General features: G+C 32.7%; 2 protein-coding genes across 2 annotated transcripts; both read left to right on the forward strand.

Moving 5' to 3' along the window:
• Positions 1-5,116: 5,116 nt before the first annotated feature.
• LOC146922631 (uncharacterized) lies at positions 5,117-7,957 on the forward strand. The gene is made up of 3 exons (XM_085715464.1): positions 5,117-7,163; positions 7,457-7,771; positions 7,848-7,957. The coding sequence occupies exons 1-3, from the start codon at positions 5,143-5,145 to the stop codon at positions 7,948-7,950; spliced, it is 2,439 nt and encodes an 812-aa protein (XP_085571590.1). The 5' UTR covers positions 5,117-5,142; the 3' UTR covers positions 7,951-7,957.
• An 80-nt stretch (positions 7,958-8,037) lies between these two features.
• Positions 8,038-10,461, forward strand: LOC146922632 (uncharacterized). The gene is made up of 5 exons (XM_085715465.1): positions 8,038-8,593; positions 8,679-8,811; positions 9,240-9,518; positions 9,594-9,701; positions 9,782-10,461. Exons 1-5 carry the CDS (start codon positions 8,445-8,447, stop codon positions 10,190-10,192), a joined length of 1,080 nt encoding a protein of 359 aa, XP_085571591.1. The 5' UTR covers positions 8,038-8,444; the 3' UTR covers positions 10,193-10,461.
• Positions 10,462-22,081: the final 11,620 nt, after the last annotated feature.

The raw sequence follows: 22,081 nt of genomic DNA on the forward strand, positions 1-22,081 counted from the left end.
GAGTGCTGGGCGTGACGGGGGTGTATTTGGAAATCCTCACTTCACAAGCCGGTTTTGTGATGATGAGTTAGGCCACTTCACAAGCCGGTTTTGTGATGATGAGTTAGTCCCCAAAAGGGCCACCAACCGATTCACGCATCAAGCCCAAAGAGTGTTGGGCGTGACGGGGGTGTATTTGGAAAAACCCAAGTCTCAGATAGATGATAGATGATACTCTGATGAAAGTTTATAAAGAGGAGGCAATCCTCACTTCACAAGCCGGTTTTGTGATGATGAGTTAGGCCCCAAATTTCAACATTGATTTCATTATTTGTGTGTGATTTGTTTGAGATGTGTCTCACAACAACCACTCTTTTTCTTTGGATATAATCATCATGGAGTCAATCGTATATGTATTAATTTTAGCGCTATTAATATATTTTATCATATGATTTTAACTGTTTGACACATTGTTACAGAGAAAAAAATCCACACTATTGTATGTCCTACTTTCATCTTTTTGATAGGGCTGAGCAGGGGACCCAGACCCAACCGAAACCAATAAAAATGGTTCTGAATTTTGGCAGTCGGGCGGGTTTGAATGGGTTAAGCGGGTAAACGGTTGAGACAACACAATTTTGTAGGGTTAATGCGGTCGGGAACAGTTTTGGCCAAAACAAAACCGTTGTAACCGTACCCGTCCAACCAGTTGCTAAATAATAAGGGGACTAGCTATTTAGGCCCAAAATTGAACCTGCCCAAACAATTATCCAGTCCAATACCCATGATATAAATATCAATTTTCAACTACTATCCTTCCAAACCCTAATTGAAAGTGAAACGCCGCTTCCAACTTCTTCTGTATCTCTCTCCATCTCCAACATCAAACCCAACTATCATTTTCCACCCAGATTGAAATGATTTTCTATGGAATCCAGATCAAATCATTTTCGTCCTCTCTTCACTCTTCTATGAAATTAAAGAACTACAAATATCATACTCTTCTCTCTTAGATTATCGTGAATTTTCATTTATATATTTTGTTTTTCCTTACGTTTTTGGGTTTTCTCTTCTCAATCACTACTCTGTTGTTTCCCTTCCTTTATGCTACGAATTTTCAACTTTTTACTACTGGTTTTTTTTCCGCTTGTTGAAAGATGTAGAAGTTAAAATCTCAGTTTGAACTTTGGAATAAAACAAATTCCTTTCTCTTCACATAACTGATTCAACCCATCCGCTCAACCCGTCAAACCGACTAACCCGAACCCGATCAAACCGAGACAGTGAACGGTCGGGATTGGGCCTTAATTTAGTGTGATCGATTTCATCTCTTATTGATGTTTAGTCCCCGAACCCGACCGGTGCTCAGTCCTACTTTTTGAAATCTAAGAAGAGTTATTTATTTAAATCTTGATTTCTATTTTAAACTATGAAGGGTCTGAAAGCCCTCTAGAAAGGTTTAGGCGCCTTTCAGAGGGGCTCTTAAGGCTTAGGCGCGCCCTTTCAGAGGCGCCACCTTATCTAGCTTCTAGAAACATCTAGAGCTTGTAAAATGACTTAAGGCCCAGCTTACTTGTGGCTTAATTCACGCGAAAACAAGCCCACAAAGGGCTATAAATATCCCTGTTGAGATCATTCTCAAGACATCATATAAACAGACTAAACCCTAGTTTCGAATATTGTACTCACTCCATGTACAACTCTATAAACAGACTAAACCCTAGTTTCGAATATTGTACTCACTCCATGTACAACTCTGGATCGTAATTGCGATTCAAGAACATAAACAGTAAACCCTTCATCACTACTAGAAAAAGCTGGAATACCGACGGAATTTAGAGACGGAATTAGATTTGTCTCTACCAGAGACGGAATTGGAGACGGGAAAAAGCATTAGGAGACGAAAATTATAATTTATTTATTTGTTACGGTTTTAGACACGGAAATTTCCGTCTCTAAAATATTCCGTCTTTAAATCCGTCTCTAAATTACTAGTTTTATAATTGGTGATATAAAAGGACATTTAGAGACGGAATTTAGAGACAATTTTTTCCGTATCTAATGTATTCCGTCTCTGTTTCCGTCTCTAAATGGTCAAGTAGTTATTTAAATAGTCAAACTTTTATCAGAGACGGAAATTGTCCGTGTCTGAATATTTCCATCTCTGAATTCCGTCTCTAATGAATTTTTCATTCCCGCCACTTTTTTTAAGGACCACCCAGCTCCTTTGGTGTGTTTTTTTTTTTTTTTTAATAATAATAATATCAATAATATAATAATAATAATAATAATAATAATAATAACAAATATTATCTCTTCCCACTTCACACTTCCCTTCCCACTTTCACGTTCTCTGTTCTCCCCTTTGCTATTTCATTGTTCTCACCACCATCTCACCTCCATCAATTCTTCTTATTCTCAATTCCAAACCCTGTTACCAACAACCCCAATTCATCCTTCTCCTCAATTACCAACAGCTCACTTCCATCAATTTCTCTTGTTCCCAATTCTAAACCCTAATTTCAATTTCGGGTTACAAAGAACAACCAGATACCAATTGGAGATTCTTTGTGAAAGATCTTAGGTAATTTAATGTTAATCAATTTCAACTTTTTTTCCTTCATGTTTTTTGTTGCTTAATTTCTTATGTGAAGTTTTCCTTCAAGTAGCAGCTAGTAATTGTTGCTTCTATGTGTTTAATTAGGTCGATACACATCTTTGTTAATGTATCGTATGCTTGTATGTGTTTAATTTCTTCTTCACTTGTACTAGTAATTGTTGCTTCTGATTATTGCTGATGTGTAATGTAGAATTCCATTAGAAGTTAAAATCAATGTCTCTTCTGCACGAATTTGCCTCCTATTTAGCCTTGGCTGTATATATTGGAATACAAGCATATTTTGAACTTCTTAATTTTAAAATTTAACAAAGGTGTGCATACTGGTCTAAAAACATGTTAAAACTTATAATATCTGTTTGATGTATAGTATTGTTTTCTGGAATAAAATTGTTTTTGTGCTTTTATCGGAAATGTCAGAAAATAATCTTCGAAAAGATCTTAAAAAGAAATATATATTAGAAGCACTTGTTTTCAAACCTTATAAAAGATTATGATGTCCAGTTTATAAAATCTTTGATGCTACTACTAAGAGCACAGTACAGAAACTTTAAAATAGTAGTCATATCCATATCTAGCATGTATTTCTTTGTCTCTGTTATAAAATAAAGTGTTATGCATGTATGTTTATATTCATTACTGCAGAAAACACATACTTATTAATTCAGCCGTGTATGTGTATCAGTATTACCATTAGAATGTATTGCTAATAATTTGATGCACATAAATGTTTCTCTGTTTGTATTTCAACTTATTCTCAGATCTGTTTTTATTTTTACTTTTGTAGTTAAGTACGATTTGTTAATTTTGCTAGGCCCTCCATATGGGTTATTGTGGCATGATGATCAGTACCTTAATTTTACATTGATAATGAAATGATTCATCTCAATCACATAAACACCTTCATATTGTTTATTATTTTGTGTTCCTTCTCATCATCGATAAACTTTAGTCTAGCTTCAGTTTTATGATCTTTCAAATTATGCTTGTTTGTATTCCTTGTTACCTCCAAGAATACATTATTCAAAGGCATGATAAGCACACTGCCTTAAATTGATTGTCGCTGATGGCATATATCATGCTTGGTTTTACTGTCAGATTTTTCTGTTAGAAGGTCTCCAAATCACCATGAAGCAAAGCAATCGATAATTCGATATTATGGTTCAATACTAACATTTTTGTTCAATTGCGTTTATCTCTTGTATGGTCTGATTTAGTTTGCGCTTATTTATCCGATTTGTCTGCTTTAGTCGCGTTTTATTTATCTGATTTTTGTCTAACAACTAATGAAACATTGCATCATTAGAGTATCATCATACTGGTATTGAAATTTTCATTTTGATGTACAAGTATTTTGCTTCATAGAGGCTAATAGGATCAAATTACTTCAACTATGTACTAGTACTATTTTATATCTCTGATTGTGGCATGTTCAACTGACGGTGATTGAACCTATTTCTGCATCGAGTAGAAACCCATGCTTAAGACTGATAGACATTACTTATAGGAGTTTGTTAGATTTTTTTCGTTACTATTCAACAAACAAAATATAATTAAATTTTTTTTTTTATCAATGAGCCATATTTATATGGCAGATATTTTGAAAATAAAAGTTTTATGTTATGTTTTTAACTATGCTAATGATAATAAAGTTTTATTTATAAGTGTATTTCATAACAGTTCCTATTTACTACCTTTTTTTACAGTTTTATGTTTTTGATTTTTGTTATTAATTAGCACTAAATATTTTGTTCAATTCTTATTGAAGTTTTGAATGTGAATGCTTTTCTATTTTATTTTCTTGTATCCCCTTGCTATTATTAATATGAGAAATAAAAACACATAAATCTATTAACTATTATAATTAACATGCTACCAATTTTTCAATATAGAATGGAGATTCCTGAACATCGCAAGTGGATGGATAATAGGATGCTTCCCGATAATAGCAGAGTTACAGATGAGTTTTTGGCCGGGGTTTGTGAGTTTGTTGAGTTTGCTTGTGCACAAGATGATTTCAAAAAAGTGGGAAAGTTGAGATGCCCATGTAAAATATGCAAGTGTAGAAAGCCTCAGTTAGTTGACGATGTCATGAAACATCTTTGTATGAAGGGGTTTAAGGAGGATTACTATTACTGGAGTAGCCAGTGGCGGATCTTCTTGGGAGCCCATGGTAGCCATGGCTCCCCCCAGATCTAATATAAATACCATATTACACAAATACTATCAGAAGTTGTGCCTGTGTCGCAGTGGAAATTGAAGTTGTTTTGCGTTATTTGGTCGTGAGTTCGACCCCTTCCATCTCTTTTTTCTTCATATTTTTATTTTAATTTCACAAAAAATGGCCAAGCAGGACTCGAACCGTTGATCAAAAGGTGGTATTCCAGCACTATGAACCAACATACCACACATCATCTTGTTTCTATTATGTGAAAAAACTTATATATATATATATATATATATATGTAACACATATTTGGCTCCCCCCAAATATTTTGTCAAGATCCGCCACTGGGAGTAGCCACGGTGAACAAAGGCCTTCGGATATGCCAGTGGTTTCAAACAACTCGTATTATGGAAGCATTGGGATACGAGAAGACTTCAATAACTTTGAGCAAATGGTAATGGATGCAGCTGGACCATCTCTTGGTTATTATCTTGAGCAAGAAGAGTCTTCTTGTCCAGAACAAATAAGGGAGGATCCTGACCCAGAAGCAGAAAGTTTTTTTAAGATGTTGAAAGCTGCACAAGCTCCCTTGTATAACGGTTGTGAAAGTTATTCTGAACTGTCAGCTGCAATACAAGCATTAAGTATCAAGTCTGACTTCAATAACTCACAGAATTGCTTTAATAAATGGGTAGAGTTTATGGGGAAAGCATTGCCAAATGACAATCGAATGCCTAAAAACTACTATCGTGCAAAGAAATCGGTGGAAAAGCTTGGATTGGGTTGCATAAAGATTCATTGCTGCCCAAATGGTTGTATGATTTACTACTATCCGGAAGATAAGAATCTCCGTAATTGTAAAATATGCGGCGAAAACCGTTACAAAAGCGTCACTAGAAATGGTAAGGTTAGAGATGTTCCTTTAAAAAAGATGTGGTATTTCCCTATTATCCCAAGGCTTCAAAGACTATATTCCTCAATGCAAACTGCAAGCCAAATGAGGTGGCATCATGATGTTACAAGAGACGATGGATATTTATCTCATCCAGCTGATGGAGAAGCTTGGAAGCATTTTGATGAAAGCTATCCTGAATTTGCAAAGGACCCTCGAAATGTGAGGTTGGGGTTATGTGCTGATGGATTTGCACCATTTGATAAAACAGGCAGAACATATTCATGTTGGCCAGTGGTTATTACTCCTTACAATCTTCCACCTTGGATGTGCATGAAAAGAGAGTTCTTATTCTTAACTGTTTTAATTCCCGGCCCTTCTAATCCAAAAGGGAGAATTGATGTGTATATGCAGCCACTGATAGACGACCTTAAACTTTTGTGGAATTCTGGTGTGATGACATATGATGTCTCATTACAACAGAATTTTGTCATGAAAGCTTGTTTATTGTGGACAATTAATGACTTTCCTGCATATGGGATGTTGTCGGGTTGGATGACAATGGGAAGGCTTGCATGTCCTGTTTGTATGGAGTCTACGAAAGCATTTACCCTTCAACATAGTCATAAGACAACTTTTTTTGACTGTCATCGCCAATTCTTATCACCTGATCATTGCTATAGGAGGAATAAGACTGCTTTTAGGAAGAATAAAGATGAGACATCATTGCCCCCAAAAAGGTTGACCGGTGAAGAAATGTGGGAAAGGGTCAAGGATTTACCGAGCATAATTGGACCTCCATATGATGATTTGCCAGGGTATGGACTTCTCCACAATTGGACCAAACAAACCATCTTTTGGCAGTTGCCATATTGGAAGACAAATCTTCTCCCACATAATCTAGATGTCATGCATATTGAAAGAAATGTGTTTCTTAATATCTTGTATACAGTTATGGACACCAAGGGAAAAACGAAGGACACTTTTAATGCTAGATTGGACTTGGCAGATATTTGTAGAAGGAAAGATTTAGAGCTACAAGATGCTGGAGGGGGAAAGCTTAAGAAGCCAAAAGCAAAGTACGCATTAACAAAACAACAAAGATTATCTGTGTGTGAATGGGTCAGAAAACTAAAGCTACCAGATGGGTATGCATCTACCTTATGTAGATGTGTTGACTTGCGGGAAGCAAAGTTATTTGGAATGAAAAGTCATGACTGCCACGTGTTCATGCAACGCTTGCTTCCTATTGCATTCAGATCTCTACCGGACCCTATTTGGAACACCCTTACAGAGTTTAGTCAATTCTTCCGAGAGCTTACTTCGCCTATACTAAAAAAGGAGAATTTACATGTAATGGAGAAAAATATCCCAATCATTTTGTGTAAGTTAGAACAAATATTTCCCCCTAGTTTCTTCGACTCTATGGAGCATCTTCCAATACATTTACCGTATGAAGCTAGGGTTGGTGGTCCCGTGCAATATCGATGGATGTATCCTTTTGAAAGGTTGGCCATCTATCCTCTTTTCTTTTATTTTAGTAATCACTATGCACTAATAATTGTGAACAAGGTGTTATTTGTTTTTTTTTCCTTTTTCCCACGAAATGGACAAAGCATTCTCAATTTGATCATTACGCTTACTCTTCATGGTAGTCACTTAAACTTGTCTGGTTAGTTTCGATTAAATGTGATTCAACCAATTATATGCTTACTATTCATGTTAGTCACTTAAACTTGTCTTATTTTAGTAATCACTATGCACTCATAATTGTATTAATGTCTTCAAGTTATTTTATTAGGTTTATTCGTACCTTAAAAGATAAGGTCACAAACTCATCTTCTGTCGAGGGCTCTATTTGTGAAGCGTACTTAGTGGAGGAGGCCTCTACGTTTGCGTCTTACTATTATCCGCCTGATGTTACTTGTAGAAGGACAAGAGTGCCACGGAATGATGATGGAGGCGAAAGTTGTTCAATCAGACAACCTTTGTCTATCTTTAATTATCCTGGGCGTCCTTCTGGGAAATGTACAACCTACTTCCTACAAGACAAAGAAATGAAAGCTGCACATCTCTATGTTCTTCTAAATTGTCCAGAAGTTGAGCCATTTTTGTCGTAAGTGTACACTTCTTTCATTTACCAATATCTTTGAAAAAAATATAATATCTCTAAACGTGTGATTTTAATGTAGCATGTATACGGATATGCTTCAAGATCTTGGTGTAGCCGACTCAGAAGTTGACAAAGTAATCTCCACATCATTTCCCAATTGGTTCAGCAAATATGTATGGTGAATTGAATCTCCCTAGTGTCATTAATGCTACCTACTTTGCTTGTTAATTGAAACTAATCTAACTATTTTCGAAATAGGTCTCAAAAACCATGTTGAAGATAACTTTTTGAGGAGTTTGGCATGGGGGCCCAAGAAAAAAGTCAACAAATGGTCAGTGTATTATGTAAATGGATACAAGTTTAATACCATAGATCATGGTAATGGGATGAGTACAACAAATTGTGGCGTATCTGTTCAAGGTGGTGAGGATGGGGAAATTGACAGTGATTACTAATGTGTCTTAACTGACATTGTTGAAGTTTACTATACTGGATGGCCAATAAAGACGTTGGTTCTGTTCAAATGTGATTGGTTTGATCCCACTTTGAATCAAGGTAAAAAGGTAGATAGTTATGGAAATGTTGAAGTTAGAGCATCTAGGAAAGTGGAACATCTCATTCTCATCGCCAAACCACCCCTAACTATGTTCCATCTCATTCCCAAAGTGGAACATCTATGGATATGCCACAAGATCCTTCCGTTGATAACAATTCACAAGCAAATCCAGACTCATATATATCATCCTACACACCAAATAACATCAAATGGGGGTCAAAGGATAGATCAGATGGACGAATTTGGATAAGATCAGAACTTGGAAATAAGTAATTTTAATTTTATATTATAATTCTATAGAATTATATAATGTTTTAAATTGCATCTTACAAGTTATTTTTCTTACACTTTCAGCTTTTATCCAGAAGAGGTAGTGAGGAGTGCTATAACAAAAATCTTCAAGGAAAATTTTGGTGGGGCGTGGTCATGCTGGAAAGATGCAAGAGAAAAGAAGGAAGTACCGTTGCTTTGGTTTAATGATTTTAAGGTATTTTTTTGATATATGTTGTTTAAAATTTCCTATCATGTAGAATAGGAAATATACTAACAAATGTAGTTACATAAATATGTTGAAACAATTGTTTCTTTGCCAATGAATATTGTGAAATTATGATATCTTATAGTTGGAGTCATACATTTTTGTGTTAGTACTTAGTATAATAATATGATAGTATATTGTTCAAAAAAAATCTGATAGTATTTGGTAGCATAGGGGATATACAAGCAGAGGAAAGTTATATAAATTGGAAAATATAGTTATTTATATGTGCAACATGAATATGATCCTATTGGAATTGCTGCTCTTTTAACCTATTTGATTTATATGATATGAAATATGAAGCTTCATTGTTACTTAGGTTGAAAGTTGATTTACCTTTTCAAATACATAGCTTCATGACATTTTTTTGTTTGTAGGCTAAATTCAAGTGGCTTGCAAATGATGAAGCTAACATTAAAAAGAGCTTTAATAGTAGGGGGTCTTTGGCATTAAAAAATGCCCTGTTCAAGGTGCGTAGTGGTCATGATAAAGGTGAATGGATTGGTGTAGACAACTTGAAACAGTTGGAGGTTAAATGGGAAGAAGAGAAATGGCAAAAAAATTCTATGACTAATAAACAAAATAGGCAGTCTAAAGTTGGACACAATGTGCATAGTGGAGGATCCATATCTGCTAGAGTGCATAGAAAAAAAATGGTTAGTGATTCTTTTTGTTTAAATTACAATGTAAATATGTTCATACTAACTTGTTGTTTGTTGGTTATGTTTTAGAGAGTGGAATTGGATAGGGAACCAACATGGTTTGAGATTTACAACAAACTTCATAGACCAAAAGGGAAACCAGATGGGTGGTTTAATGAAACACAAGCTAAGATAGCTGTATGTATGCACACGTTTTTTATTTAATTTTATCTTTCATATATCTAAATTATATTACTAATAGTAACTCTTTTTTGCAGGAAATGTACCAAACTCAAACGTTTGAGAAACACTCTCAAAGTGGTGAGATTAGTAGTCAACAACCTACTGAAGAAATTGACAATGATATTTATATGCAAATTGTTGGAGGCATTAACAAGAAGGGGCGCATATTTGGATTAGGATCTCAAGCTGTTGTTGTCAAAGAATCTCTGAGACCATCGCCTTCAATTTCTACCGATGTAGCTTCTTCGGAAAAAGTTGCTGCTATGGAGGCTAAGATTGAAGCATTAAATGCTGAACTTGAAAAGAAAAATCTTGAACAAGAAACGCTAAAACTGAAGATGGAGCGCTTGGAGCAAATAATTGGGAATATTGTGCCTAATATGAACACTTCAATTCAGCCGGAAGGAGAAGGTGATAATGGTAACAACGAGATAGATGAGCTTTAGCTTTGTCGCCTTTATTTTGGTATCTTTTGTTAGATCAAACATATCATGGTCTTTTATATTTTAGACAACTTTATGTTGGTAACTTCTAAGTCGATTGATGGTAAACTTATCTTGGTAACTACCAGGTGGATTGATGATAATCTTTAGTTTGGTTACCTTTAATATTTTGTTTTTATTAGTGTACTTTGTCCCTTCTCCTAACTTTTGATGGGTATCAAAATATTATTGACATTCTTGAGAGTTAGAGTTAAATGTAGTAATATTTTAAACATTGTTTTTGCACTAAACAGGGAGACTATTGAGGCAAATATATTATAAAAAAAAAATACATTCTAGAGACGGAATTTCAGTTTGTCTCTGTTGAGACGGAATATCAATTAATAGAGACGGAACTTTTAACGTTTGTGACAAAATTTTAGAGACGGATTTTTTATATTGGAGACGGTATTTTCCGTCTCTGCAGAGACGGATTCTTCTTAACTTTCAGGAAAGTTTGGGTGACGGATTCTATTTGTTAGAGACGGTTTTATTACGTCTCTGATCAGAGACGGAAAATGAAAATCCGTCTTTAAAGGGTTTAGAGACCACAAAAACAACGACAGACCTAGTTCCGTCTCTGATTCCGTCTCTAACACGTATAGAGACAGATTTTTTCCATTTTAGAGACGGATTTTGCCCGTCTCTATTCTCAACTTTTTTAGTAGTGCATCGCGATTTAGGGTCAAGCCACAACCTCTAAAACCGTTTCGACGATCTCACGAAGAAATGGCTAAGCACAACCTATCTGACCACGATGTTGTGGCAGTGATGAAACCTCACATAGATTTGAAGGCCTTCGTTTTTTTGTTGCTGCTGTTCTATGTGACCAAGATCCTTCTGAAACGCAATTCCAAAATAACTCCCTAGCTCGGGATGATTTTTTGCGGTATTCTTTTCATTTATTTCATATGCTTTTGTGATTTTGATATGGAACTATAATTGCTCGTTTCAGTCCACACTTTTTTAGCGATAGCAAGAGGACCGGGTGAAGCTACTCAAGGATACTAATGATGATATGATCAAAGAGGGTATTTTGAATATTTTAACAAAGGTTGGTGTTTCTTGAATCGCCTTTTCATTATATCAATAGCATATTATTATTTCTTTTGAATGCAGTATATCTGTATTTTAATTATTTAGTATACACAAACACATGATATCGTAATAGGTACAATTATTAGCCTTTGAAATCTCCAACCCATTATAGTGTTGCTCTCTATTACGATATCCGGAGAGAGCAGCACACTGAATAATATTTGCAGTTTCACAGGTTCAAAAGAGAAGCAATTAGAATACATCTACTTACCATAACGGGTGTATTCTCAACCATATCCTTTTATTTTCGTCTTTCAATTCATGATTTGATATATGGAGAACTAGAATTTTGAGTCTTGAAGGTATGCATGTTTTGTGCTTATGTTAGTCAGATCTACTCCCATTCATGTTTTTCGTTACTTTCTTTTATTATAAATTGGAATTTTTGGTCGTTATTAATTAGTCATTGTACATTTTACATTATTATAAAAATTGAAACTATAATGCTATCGTTTTCATAGAAAAATCAGTTTCATAAAACAGTGAATAATGTTGTTGAGTTGGTTATAACTTTGTCCACACTAATGGCCTTTGATTAGAGAACATATGTGCTTGCTCTTCAAGTTATATCTTTTTCTGGGTTTGTCACTACCTAAGTGTCTATAATATTAGGTCATGTTACTACCTAAGTGCCTAAATTAGGGTTGCACTTCAGAGGAGACAAATCTTACGCACTACATTAAAACTAAATAGCGAAAAGAAAATAACTTAATAAACGACATTAAATTAAATAAGTATCCAACAAAATAAATAGGGGTTCATTTTATAACCTGATCTAAAAAGATTTAGTTATCCATGGTAACTGAAAAGAAATTAAAAAAAAAATAAGAACACACCCTAGAAAAACAAGGAGAAAGAGAGAAACTCCTCCTGAAAATATTTATAGGGATGCAATATTTATAGGGAGAGTTTCCACCTGAAGTTGGGCCCAAAATCCGGGCATTTTCCCACAAAAAACCAGGATAATAGTTTTCGCCCGCACTTTTCAGTGCACCGCACAAGCCATGCCATAGGCGCATGTGAGTGCGTTATGGACCCGGTCTTTCCGTTTTTCATCCTTTTGGGTGTTTGCTTCCATATGTGATGTCTTGGGACCTGGGAACATAATTTCTCCCTCTGTAAAGTCTTATGAGACCTCTTAAATCTTCATTCTTGATCATCCCAAGGTCTTTACTAATCTTTGGATGTTCTTGTTTTGCAATTTGCATGACTTCTTCGTGAATTACATCAAAAACACCCTAGAATTGTTATGTTTCGGGAAGAATAGAATTACATACTCAAATATAGAAAACCTTACAATTGACCCAAAATCATAGTCAATTGCTCTAATACTCCTCCGTTTTGCTGGTAAAACCTACTGAAAATGACAGAAAAATATGCTAAGAATAACGTAAGATGACCTGTCATTAGTGCTCCCCTTGGTGTGATCCAGGCGCCCCCAAGTGTGTAAAATTGCACTCATGTCCCCGAGTGTCTTCCATGAGCCCCCCAAGTGTGTTCTGCGTGCGTCTGAGTGTGTTGTTTCGAGAAGTAATTGCTTTTTGCTACTTTTTGACGGGAAAACCCAATTTCAAAGCCCAAACCCTGGTGGAAACTTTGCCTATAAATACAACTCCTCTCATTCATATTTTTCAGGGAGGAATCTCTCTCCTCACTCTAAGTCTCTATGTAATGTTTTATTACTTTTGTAATTTGTCTTTAGTTACCATGAGTAACTAAATCCTATCAGGGTAGGGTTCTAAGATGAACCTCTATTTAATTTGTTGGATTATTTTAATTTAAGTTTTTTATTCTGTTATTTTATGAATCCTATTTAATTTTATTATGCGAATTCTTAGTTTCACCCGAGTGAACCAACCCAGAGATAACAATAACTAGGGAAGTGACATAACATAATATTCGGTGATAACCTACATGAATCAAGTAATAACTTATATAACTGTTTAACCACCCGAATTAGGGAAATAATAGTAATAATGTTAATTGAACCTAGGAACTAGATGGTCAGGATAGGATAAAGACAGGATATGATATGAAGCTGGATAGAGATATGATATGATATGAAAAGGATAAACACTCATCCTATCATGTGTTTGATGCAGACATGATAATTATTAGGATAACATTATTTTATTTGATTAAATGACAAAATTATCCTTATAATCAAATTCATTTTATAACATATTTTAACAGGTTTTCATGTTTATTCATATCAACAACAACATCACAGAGAGAGGAAAAATTGAAATTCACAACAAATAATAAGAAGTAATCTGTAAAAAAACGGAAATCCGCCGACAAGAAGAAAAAAACAATTGAAATCGATAGAGAAAAATAGGAGAAGAGGACAAAATTCAAATTGATAGCCAAGTGAAGGAAGTGGCAGGTAAGGGAACATGGGAAAGAAGAATCTATATATGGTTTAAATAAAGAATAGGAATTTATATAAAAAAGAGAGAGATCTATCATCGGAGGAAATTTTAAAAACGATTCAAAAAGAATGAAATAAATTTAAATCCATAAAGAAAAAAACTAGATGAATCTACAAAAAGAAGAAGAAAAAAAAGAAAGAGGAATCAATAAAAAAGATAATTGGAATCGGAAAAAAAAAAGAAATATAATTTTTTTTGAGAATAGCATACATGACGACACTGGTAAGCGAGAGGAAGAAGATGAGAGGATACAACAGGGGCAAAAGAGTGAGGGCAGAATAGGGATTTTCTTTACCAAATCGGATAGGTTAATTTTAACCCAGCCAAAACTTAGGATAGGAATTACAAAAGAGTGATAGGATAGGATAAGTAAAAGGAATAATTTATCCTATCCCTTTGGTGCATCAAACGGAAGATTAGAACAGGATAGGAAATATTAATCATATCCTGCCTCTCTATCCTGACCATCAAACGCACCCTAATCTTCTTACATCCTTGGTAAGGTAGAGGAGATATGGCTTCCTGTTTGTAGAACTACCAAGGAGAATATGTTGATGAACGTCTAAGATTCATAGACGAGAGAACCTTTAGGACCTTAAGAATTTAGGAAACCCTAGTTTAAGTTTGTGCTTCAATTATCTTTGAGAGAGTAAGAACCCACATATACATCTACGTGCTAGGAAGCATCCCCCTATAAGATTGACTACCCTAAGCATGAACCCGTGTAGAAACTCCGATGTAAGGATGCAACTTGACAGCTGAAGGGGAGTAAAACATATGACCTCTGAGAGTGTAAGGCCCCACACACACACACAAACCCATGCGATCAGTAGGTGCAACTTGACAGCATGGAGGGAAATAAAACTCCACAAACTCATCACTTAAATAGAATACATTTAACCAATATCTGAATAATGCTTGACCATTAATTAATTCCGACAAATGAATAGATGGGATTCTAAGAATCTTAATAGCCGCTAAAATTTTGCAATCATAAACATATTACTCCTAAACTCTTGCTCTGAGCAAATAGATCAAACTGCACAACTCCCCCCTTTTTCTTTTATTTTATTTTATTTATTGTTATATTTTTTTGAAGGAGTTATTTATTGTTATATATAAATTACACGAATTGGCTAGTTGGAATGACAATCCATATAGATATGATACTCAATTTATCACGACTTATTGCATTAGTGGTCTCATATTGAGCCTTCTCGACAAACTTTTCAAGATGTTAGAAAGTCTTAGATTATAAATACCTAGTTCGGGTCGTCATTTGCAAGTTTTGTTTTGTTTTCAATGAAAACAAATTATATTAATGTTAATATGTCATCTACTCGCTTATTTGAAAATAGAGTGACACTAGTATGGATACCCGTGCCAAACACGGGCTAGAATTCCCTTGTAATTAAAATATTGGATGAAGATGTGGTATTATTCTCATTTATATAGTTGTTTTATGTCCAATAGATTGATCCACACTAATGTTGGCTCCCTCTATAAGGTTCAACGATGGTATAATAACCTAATTCAATTTTATGGAGGAAGCATGTGTGGTTCCGGGTGTTACAGATGTAGAGAGTCTCAAACATGAGTGAGAGACGTTAGTGTTTTAAGTGTCAACTAAAGTTCTACATTGGATGCAAGAGTAAATATTGAGAAACATATGAGTGGTATGAGTCATATACCTAGTTCGTTAATATTTAGGTTAAGGTGTGGTGTCAAACTCACTCGTGTGGAATCTCTTTATATAATGAGATAATCAAACTCAATGTAGTATTCTCTGAAAGTCAAAAGATTGTTATGAACCGTTCTTTTTTTAATTTTTGGATGTCATTCTCTTTCATATGAAATCTTTCATTCAACGTCTATTATTTCAAATTTATTCACTTTTGGACTTTGGTGGCAAATGAAAATGGTAAAATGCTGATGCATTATGCTAAGTAGACAAAAATATATGCTTATTAGACAATTTAAAATTATTTAACTAATCTAATTTGTTGGTAAACTAATTACCCAAAGGAAAAAACTTAGGTTCAATTCCTTAGATGCTTTTCGTATGGTTCTTAACTAAATTTACCATGATTTCCTTAAATCCATAATTTATCAAAGTTTGTTATATCCAAAAAAAAGGTGTATTTTTAGTTAATAACCATACGAAAAGCACCTAAAGAATTGTACCTAAGTGTTGTCCATACCGAAAAATCTCCAACTCCTTCAACAAACCCATAAAATAACCTACAACTCACGTTATTCCCTATACACCCACAATAAAACGCATAATATTTTTATTTTTTTAAGAAAACAAAACACATAATATTTATTGTCTTTCTCCTATCTTCTCATGTTTAAATTCCTTTTTCAATTCCATATTTTTTTTCCTTTTAATTTTATTTCTTTCTTCTTATGGAAGAAAAGAACTTAAAACTCACTCCATGAAACCACCACCAACCAAACTGTTTAATCGTGCCTTAATTTGACTTGATTTAAATATGTCTTGTAATTACGGATGTGGATAGTTGCGCATTTGATTAAGAGATGTTAATCTGTCGAGTGTGGGTTAAAAAGTTCTATATATATTGAATGGAAGAGTAGACTTTGAACAACATATAAGTGTGATGACTCAAATACCTGATACCTAAAGGTTTTAGACGAAGATATGATATCAATCTCACTTGTGTGGTTTCTCTTAATATAATGTTTGATCAAACTCAGTGTAGAATCCCCTAGAAGAATGCATATGTATTATTCTGAGTTGATAAAAATATATACTTATTAGAAATTTTAAAATGATGTGATTTTTTTTTTAATTGAGTCTAATTTTTTGGTAAAATAATTAATATGATGATTCAACCCAGTGTAGGCTCACCCAAAAGTCCTAACATTATCCCAACATTATGGTAAATTGTTTTATTAGTTTTTTAATGTCATTTGTTTAATCTTTTATTTTAAATTTTGGTTATTGGATATCATTCACTTTCATATCAAATCTTTTATCCAGCCTTTATCATTTAAAATTCTTTCACTTTTGGTCTTTGGTGAGATTTGACAATGGAAAACTCTATATGAGTTTTGCTAATTTGACAAAATAAATGGTTATTAGAATTATTTAAATAATGTGGCGCTTTATTTATTTAGTTTATTTTTTTGGTAAAATATTTCCTCAAATATCTCTAACTCCTTCGACAATCCCGTAAATTACCATATATTCAGTTTATTTTATATACTTTTACAGACAAAGCACAAACACTCCTTTTTTCCTTATCAGTTCTCTCATGTTCAAATTCTTTTTTTTTTTTGTCTTTTTTTCTAATTTATTTTCTCTCTTCGCATGAAAGAAATGAACAAAAACCTCCCTCTATTAATTCATCACCAACCCATATTCTTACCCTGTTATGCATTCCTTAATCTCATTTGACTATGTTACCAGATTACATATGTACAGTCTCACATGTAAGCGAGAAATGTCAATAAGTCATATGTGAGTTAAAATTTCATATTAGATGCAAGAGTAGATGGTGAAAAACATATAAGTTAAATGACCCATATGTCTAATGCGTCAACAATTTGGATGAAGATGTGGTGTCAATTTCACTTTTGTTATTACTCCTAGCATAATGCGATTATCCAACCTAGTTTAAACACCCCCAATGATGAACTTTTAAAAAAAAAAATTATTTTTTTATGTCATTCGTTTTTATGCTATTTTTTTATCCCACCTCCATTATTTCAAATTCCTTCATTTTTGGTCTTTGATGAGATCTAACAATGTCAAAATATAGATGTATTATGCTGAGTTAACAAAATACATGTTAATGTCAAAAAAAAAAATACATGTTTCTTAGACATTTTAAGTGAAGACATGGTATCAATATCACTTGTGTGATTACTTTTACCCTAATATAATGGTCCAACCCAATGTAGACTCCTTTCTGATGTCTCAACATTATGATGGATTATTTTGTTAGTGTTTGGATGTCATTTGTTTAATTTTTTAATCTAAAATTTATTTTATGACTGTCATTCACTTTGATGCTATGTTTTTTATTCAATCTCTATCATTTCAAATTCTTGCATATTTTGTTCTCCTTCAAACCATAGATTTGATAAAATTTTATATTTCTCTTCAATTTGAGTTACATGGCATCCTTGAAGTTGTGAAAAATATATCTCATCCTTCTTGTAAACGAAGCTATAGTAACACAATTCAACAACGTAATATCAATCTTCACCAAAAGGAAACAATAGTGGATTTAAATGAAACATATGTGTCATAAATTCGTTCGAACTCCTTACACAAATTCTTAAGAATAATGGTTTTCAATAAGCCAAAACTTAATGTAAATTTTGAAACCATTTTTTTTCCTAGCTATAATTATTAAAATATTGAAATAAATTATTGGGTTAAATATGTTTTTGGTCCCTATAAAATTGGGACCTTTTAAGTTTAGTCCTTACTTAATTTTAATTGTTATTTTAGTCCCTAATTTTTTTTTCTGCACTCAGTATTAGTCTCTCCTCAATTCAAATTTGTTTAATTTATGGTTAAACTCTTGAGTTTTTGAACAATTTTTTTGCAGACGTGTTAAGAAAATTAGTAAAAGTTCCTCTGCAAAAAATTGTTGCAAAATTTGATTTTTACGTCCAGATTTTGTTAATTTTATCTTTAACTTTTGTCGTTTTAAAAAAATTCATATTTAATTCGTTTCATGTTAAAAAATTCTAAATTTTAGTAAATGAATCTTTCATAGAGTTCTAAACTTGTCTCAAACAAATCGTTCAAGAATTTAAGAGTTTAAGGATAATTAAACAAACTTTGTTGTAACAGTGACTAAAATTAGAAGTAATTTTTTTTTGTAGGGACTAAAAAACCTATTAAAATTAGGTAAAGACTAAACTTAAAAGTTTAAAATTTTATAGGGACCATAAACATATTTAACCCTAAATTATTTTAAGGGTTAATTATGTTTCTAGTCCCTATAAAATAGCGACCTTGTAAGTTTAGTCCTTACTTAATTTTAATAGCATTTTTAGTCCCTATAAAAAAAAATTTAATTATAATTTTAGTCCCTCCTAAAACAAAGTTTGATTAATTATCCTTAAACTCTTAAATTTTTGAACGATTTTTTTGAGACAAGATTAGAACACTATGAAAGGTTCGTTTACTAAAATTTAGAATTTTCAGACATGAAATGAATTAAATATGAATTTTTTAAAACGACAAAAGTTAAAGATAAAAAGTAATAAAATCTGGATGTAGAAATCAAATTTTGCGATAATTTTTTGCGGAGGAACTTTTAGTAATGTTCTAAACATGTCTGCAAAAAATTGTTCAAAAATTTAAGAGTTTAAGCATAAATTAAACAAATTTGAATTGAGTAGGGACTAATACTCAGGGCAAAAAAACAAAATTAGGGACTAAAAATGCTATTAAAATTAAGTAAGGACTAAACTTACAAGGTCGCTATTTTATAGGGACTAGAAACATAATTAACCCTTATTTTAATAACAAAGCAAAAACTAATGATTAAAAGACATAATAAAGGTAACGAATTAATCTACATACATTGCCTTGCCAAATGAATCACAAGTGAAAACTCTTTTTATGAGATGAAGTAGTATTTAATGCTCATTAGAAAGAAGAGGTGTCATGTGTACTTTAGAAATTTTAAACCGGTTAGAATTTCCCTAATTTTGAACCGATTATTGTAAGACAATAAACATATTACATCCAATCGTAAATAAGAGAACTTAATGTTATAAAGGAGATTCAAAATCACATTTTTAGCAAGGAAACCCCATTTAAAATTGATATATTAATATAAATAGATATTAAAATGGTGAAGATATTTTCAATTTTCTTTAATATCTTTTGGACATATTTTAATATATATTTAAATATAGATGGCAAAATTATTTAGTGAACCGCGTTTTTAATCATTTTTCTTTCAACCGCTATTTATCGTGAAACTTTTCTCGGGAATGCATCACAAAGTGTCTTACCATTTGAATATCTATTTAATCTATTTTCAATCTTAATATCGCATTTTTGATATTAATTTATATTAATATTAATATATCATTTTAACAAAACATGATATGAAAATGGTGAAGATATTTATCGTAGTATAAATAGATATTAAAATTGATATATTAATATAAATTGATATTTTCAATTTAAAAATGAGTATCCCTACCCATAAAAAAAAATGAGTATCCATTATTAGCAAAATAAAGATCACGGTTAGTTTGTACCCAGAAAAAAAAAAGAAAAAGATCACGGTTAGTTAAAGAAATCAATAAAAATAAAGAAATAGTACAATGAATTCATAATGTTGCCAAATTAATATGATGGCGATTTCATAGTCAAGATTGTACAATAAGTTTAAATTAAGTTTTAACTAATATAATTGCCAAATTAATATATAAGTTTCGACAAATATTACACTAATTTTTTTTGGTAAGCGTGGAAATCTTAACGTAAAAAAAAAAGGAAAACGTTCTATTAAACCTAAAAAGCACAACACCAGTCTAAAGAGGTGATGATGGATAAAGAGAGATGCTTGAAAAATCACATTCTGATCAAAATAAAAGAAAAATGTCAAAAAAATTTAAAACAATATGCAAGGTCGTTCTTCTCATTGAAAGTTTGACCACATATTCACAATGCATTTGTGATGCATTCGCGAGAAAAGGTGTCACGATAAATAGCGCGGCTGAAAAAAATGATTAAAAATGTGGTTCACTAAATAATTTTGCCCTCTATTTTTTACAGGTGCATATCAATGTTTTACTACTCTCTTCTACAAAAAAAAAAAAAAAGAAAAAGAAAAGAAGAAGCAATAATCTCTTAATTTATTTTTCATATATTACTGATTCATTTTATGGTGTAGGTTTTTCCATAAAAAGCGATCGGACTAAGCAGCCATATAGTTAAAGAACATGTAAAAATACAGACTCTATATTTGCTAAACTATGTTCCTGGTTATCTACTCATAGAACTTCTTGTCAAAGAGCTACAATGAAAACCATTAAAACAAATTCAGCAACCTCGTAATCTTTTCTTAATCTCTTATTTAATATCAACATTCAAATAGAAAATTACATAGAATTGTTATTTTGATTTCATTCCATATATCAGAATACAAAAACACACATGGAAAAATCATTAGAATTTGTAACCTAGCATTAAGAATTAACCTATATATAGATCAAAATGTAGGAGTAAAAACATATGACCATCTTTGTAAAAAAAAAAGAAAAAAACTTGTAAAATTGTGAATCCTAGCAAAACTTTTGATGATTGTCTTCACACAACGTATTGTGCTCCTTTTGTGGTCGCCTCTCTAAAAAATTAGAGTGGTTGCTATCGTGACATGAACAACTCCTTAAGTCCATCAGTCTTTATTCCTCGATTATCAACAGGTTTACAAAATGAAGTGGGTATCTCTTCTCCGGCTTTTTAAACTTCTTTTCCACACCTGAAGATTAAAAATTAAATTGAACATTTCAAATTCACTACATAGCTAAAGAGAAACATACATCTAGATCCAAATAGAAATGCACAACAATTATATAACCTTAAACTCCCAATAAAATAGCATTAACATACACCGTTGAGATACCAAATTGCATGCATCAATGAATAAAAAATTGTTGTTGTGTGTGCATCTGCTAATGCTGAGAGATGAATGATGAATTATTGTGCAAGATGAGTAAATAGTGGTATGTATATATAGCACCCTAAACACTAAAAATGAAGAACATGATTCATGCGTGATTCATGGAATCTGTGATCTGCAATTTCAGCCCTCTGAGAACATAAATATTGACAGCTGGAGGGGAGTAAAACATATGACCTCTGAGAGTGTAAGGCCCCACACACACACAAACCCATGCGATCAGTAGGTGCAACTTGACAACATGGAGGGAAATAAAACTCCACAAACTCATCACTTAAATAGAATACATTTAACCAATATCTGAATAATGCTTGACCATTAATTAATTCCGACAAATGAATAGATGGGATTCTAAGAATCTTAATAGCCGCTAAAATTTTGCAATCATAAACATATTACTCCTAAACTCTTGCTCTGAGCAAATAGATCAAACTGCACAACTCCCCCCTTTTTCTTTTATTTTATTTTATTTATTGTTATATTTTTTTTTTGAAGGAGTTATTTATTGTTATATATAAATTACATGAATTGGCTAGTTGGAATGACAATCCATATAGATATGATACTCAATTTATCACGACTTATTGCATTAGTGGTCTCATATTGAGCCTTCTCGACAAACTTTTCAAGATGTTAGA

The sequence above is a fragment of the Medicago sativa genome, chromosome 5 (genome assembly GCF_051527215.1).
Source record: "Medicago sativa cultivar Bolivia chromosome 5, Bolivia_mono, whole genome shotgun sequence".
In the NCBI taxonomy this organism is placed as follows: Eukaryota; Viridiplantae; Streptophyta; class Magnoliopsida; order Fabales; family Fabaceae; genus Medicago; species Medicago sativa.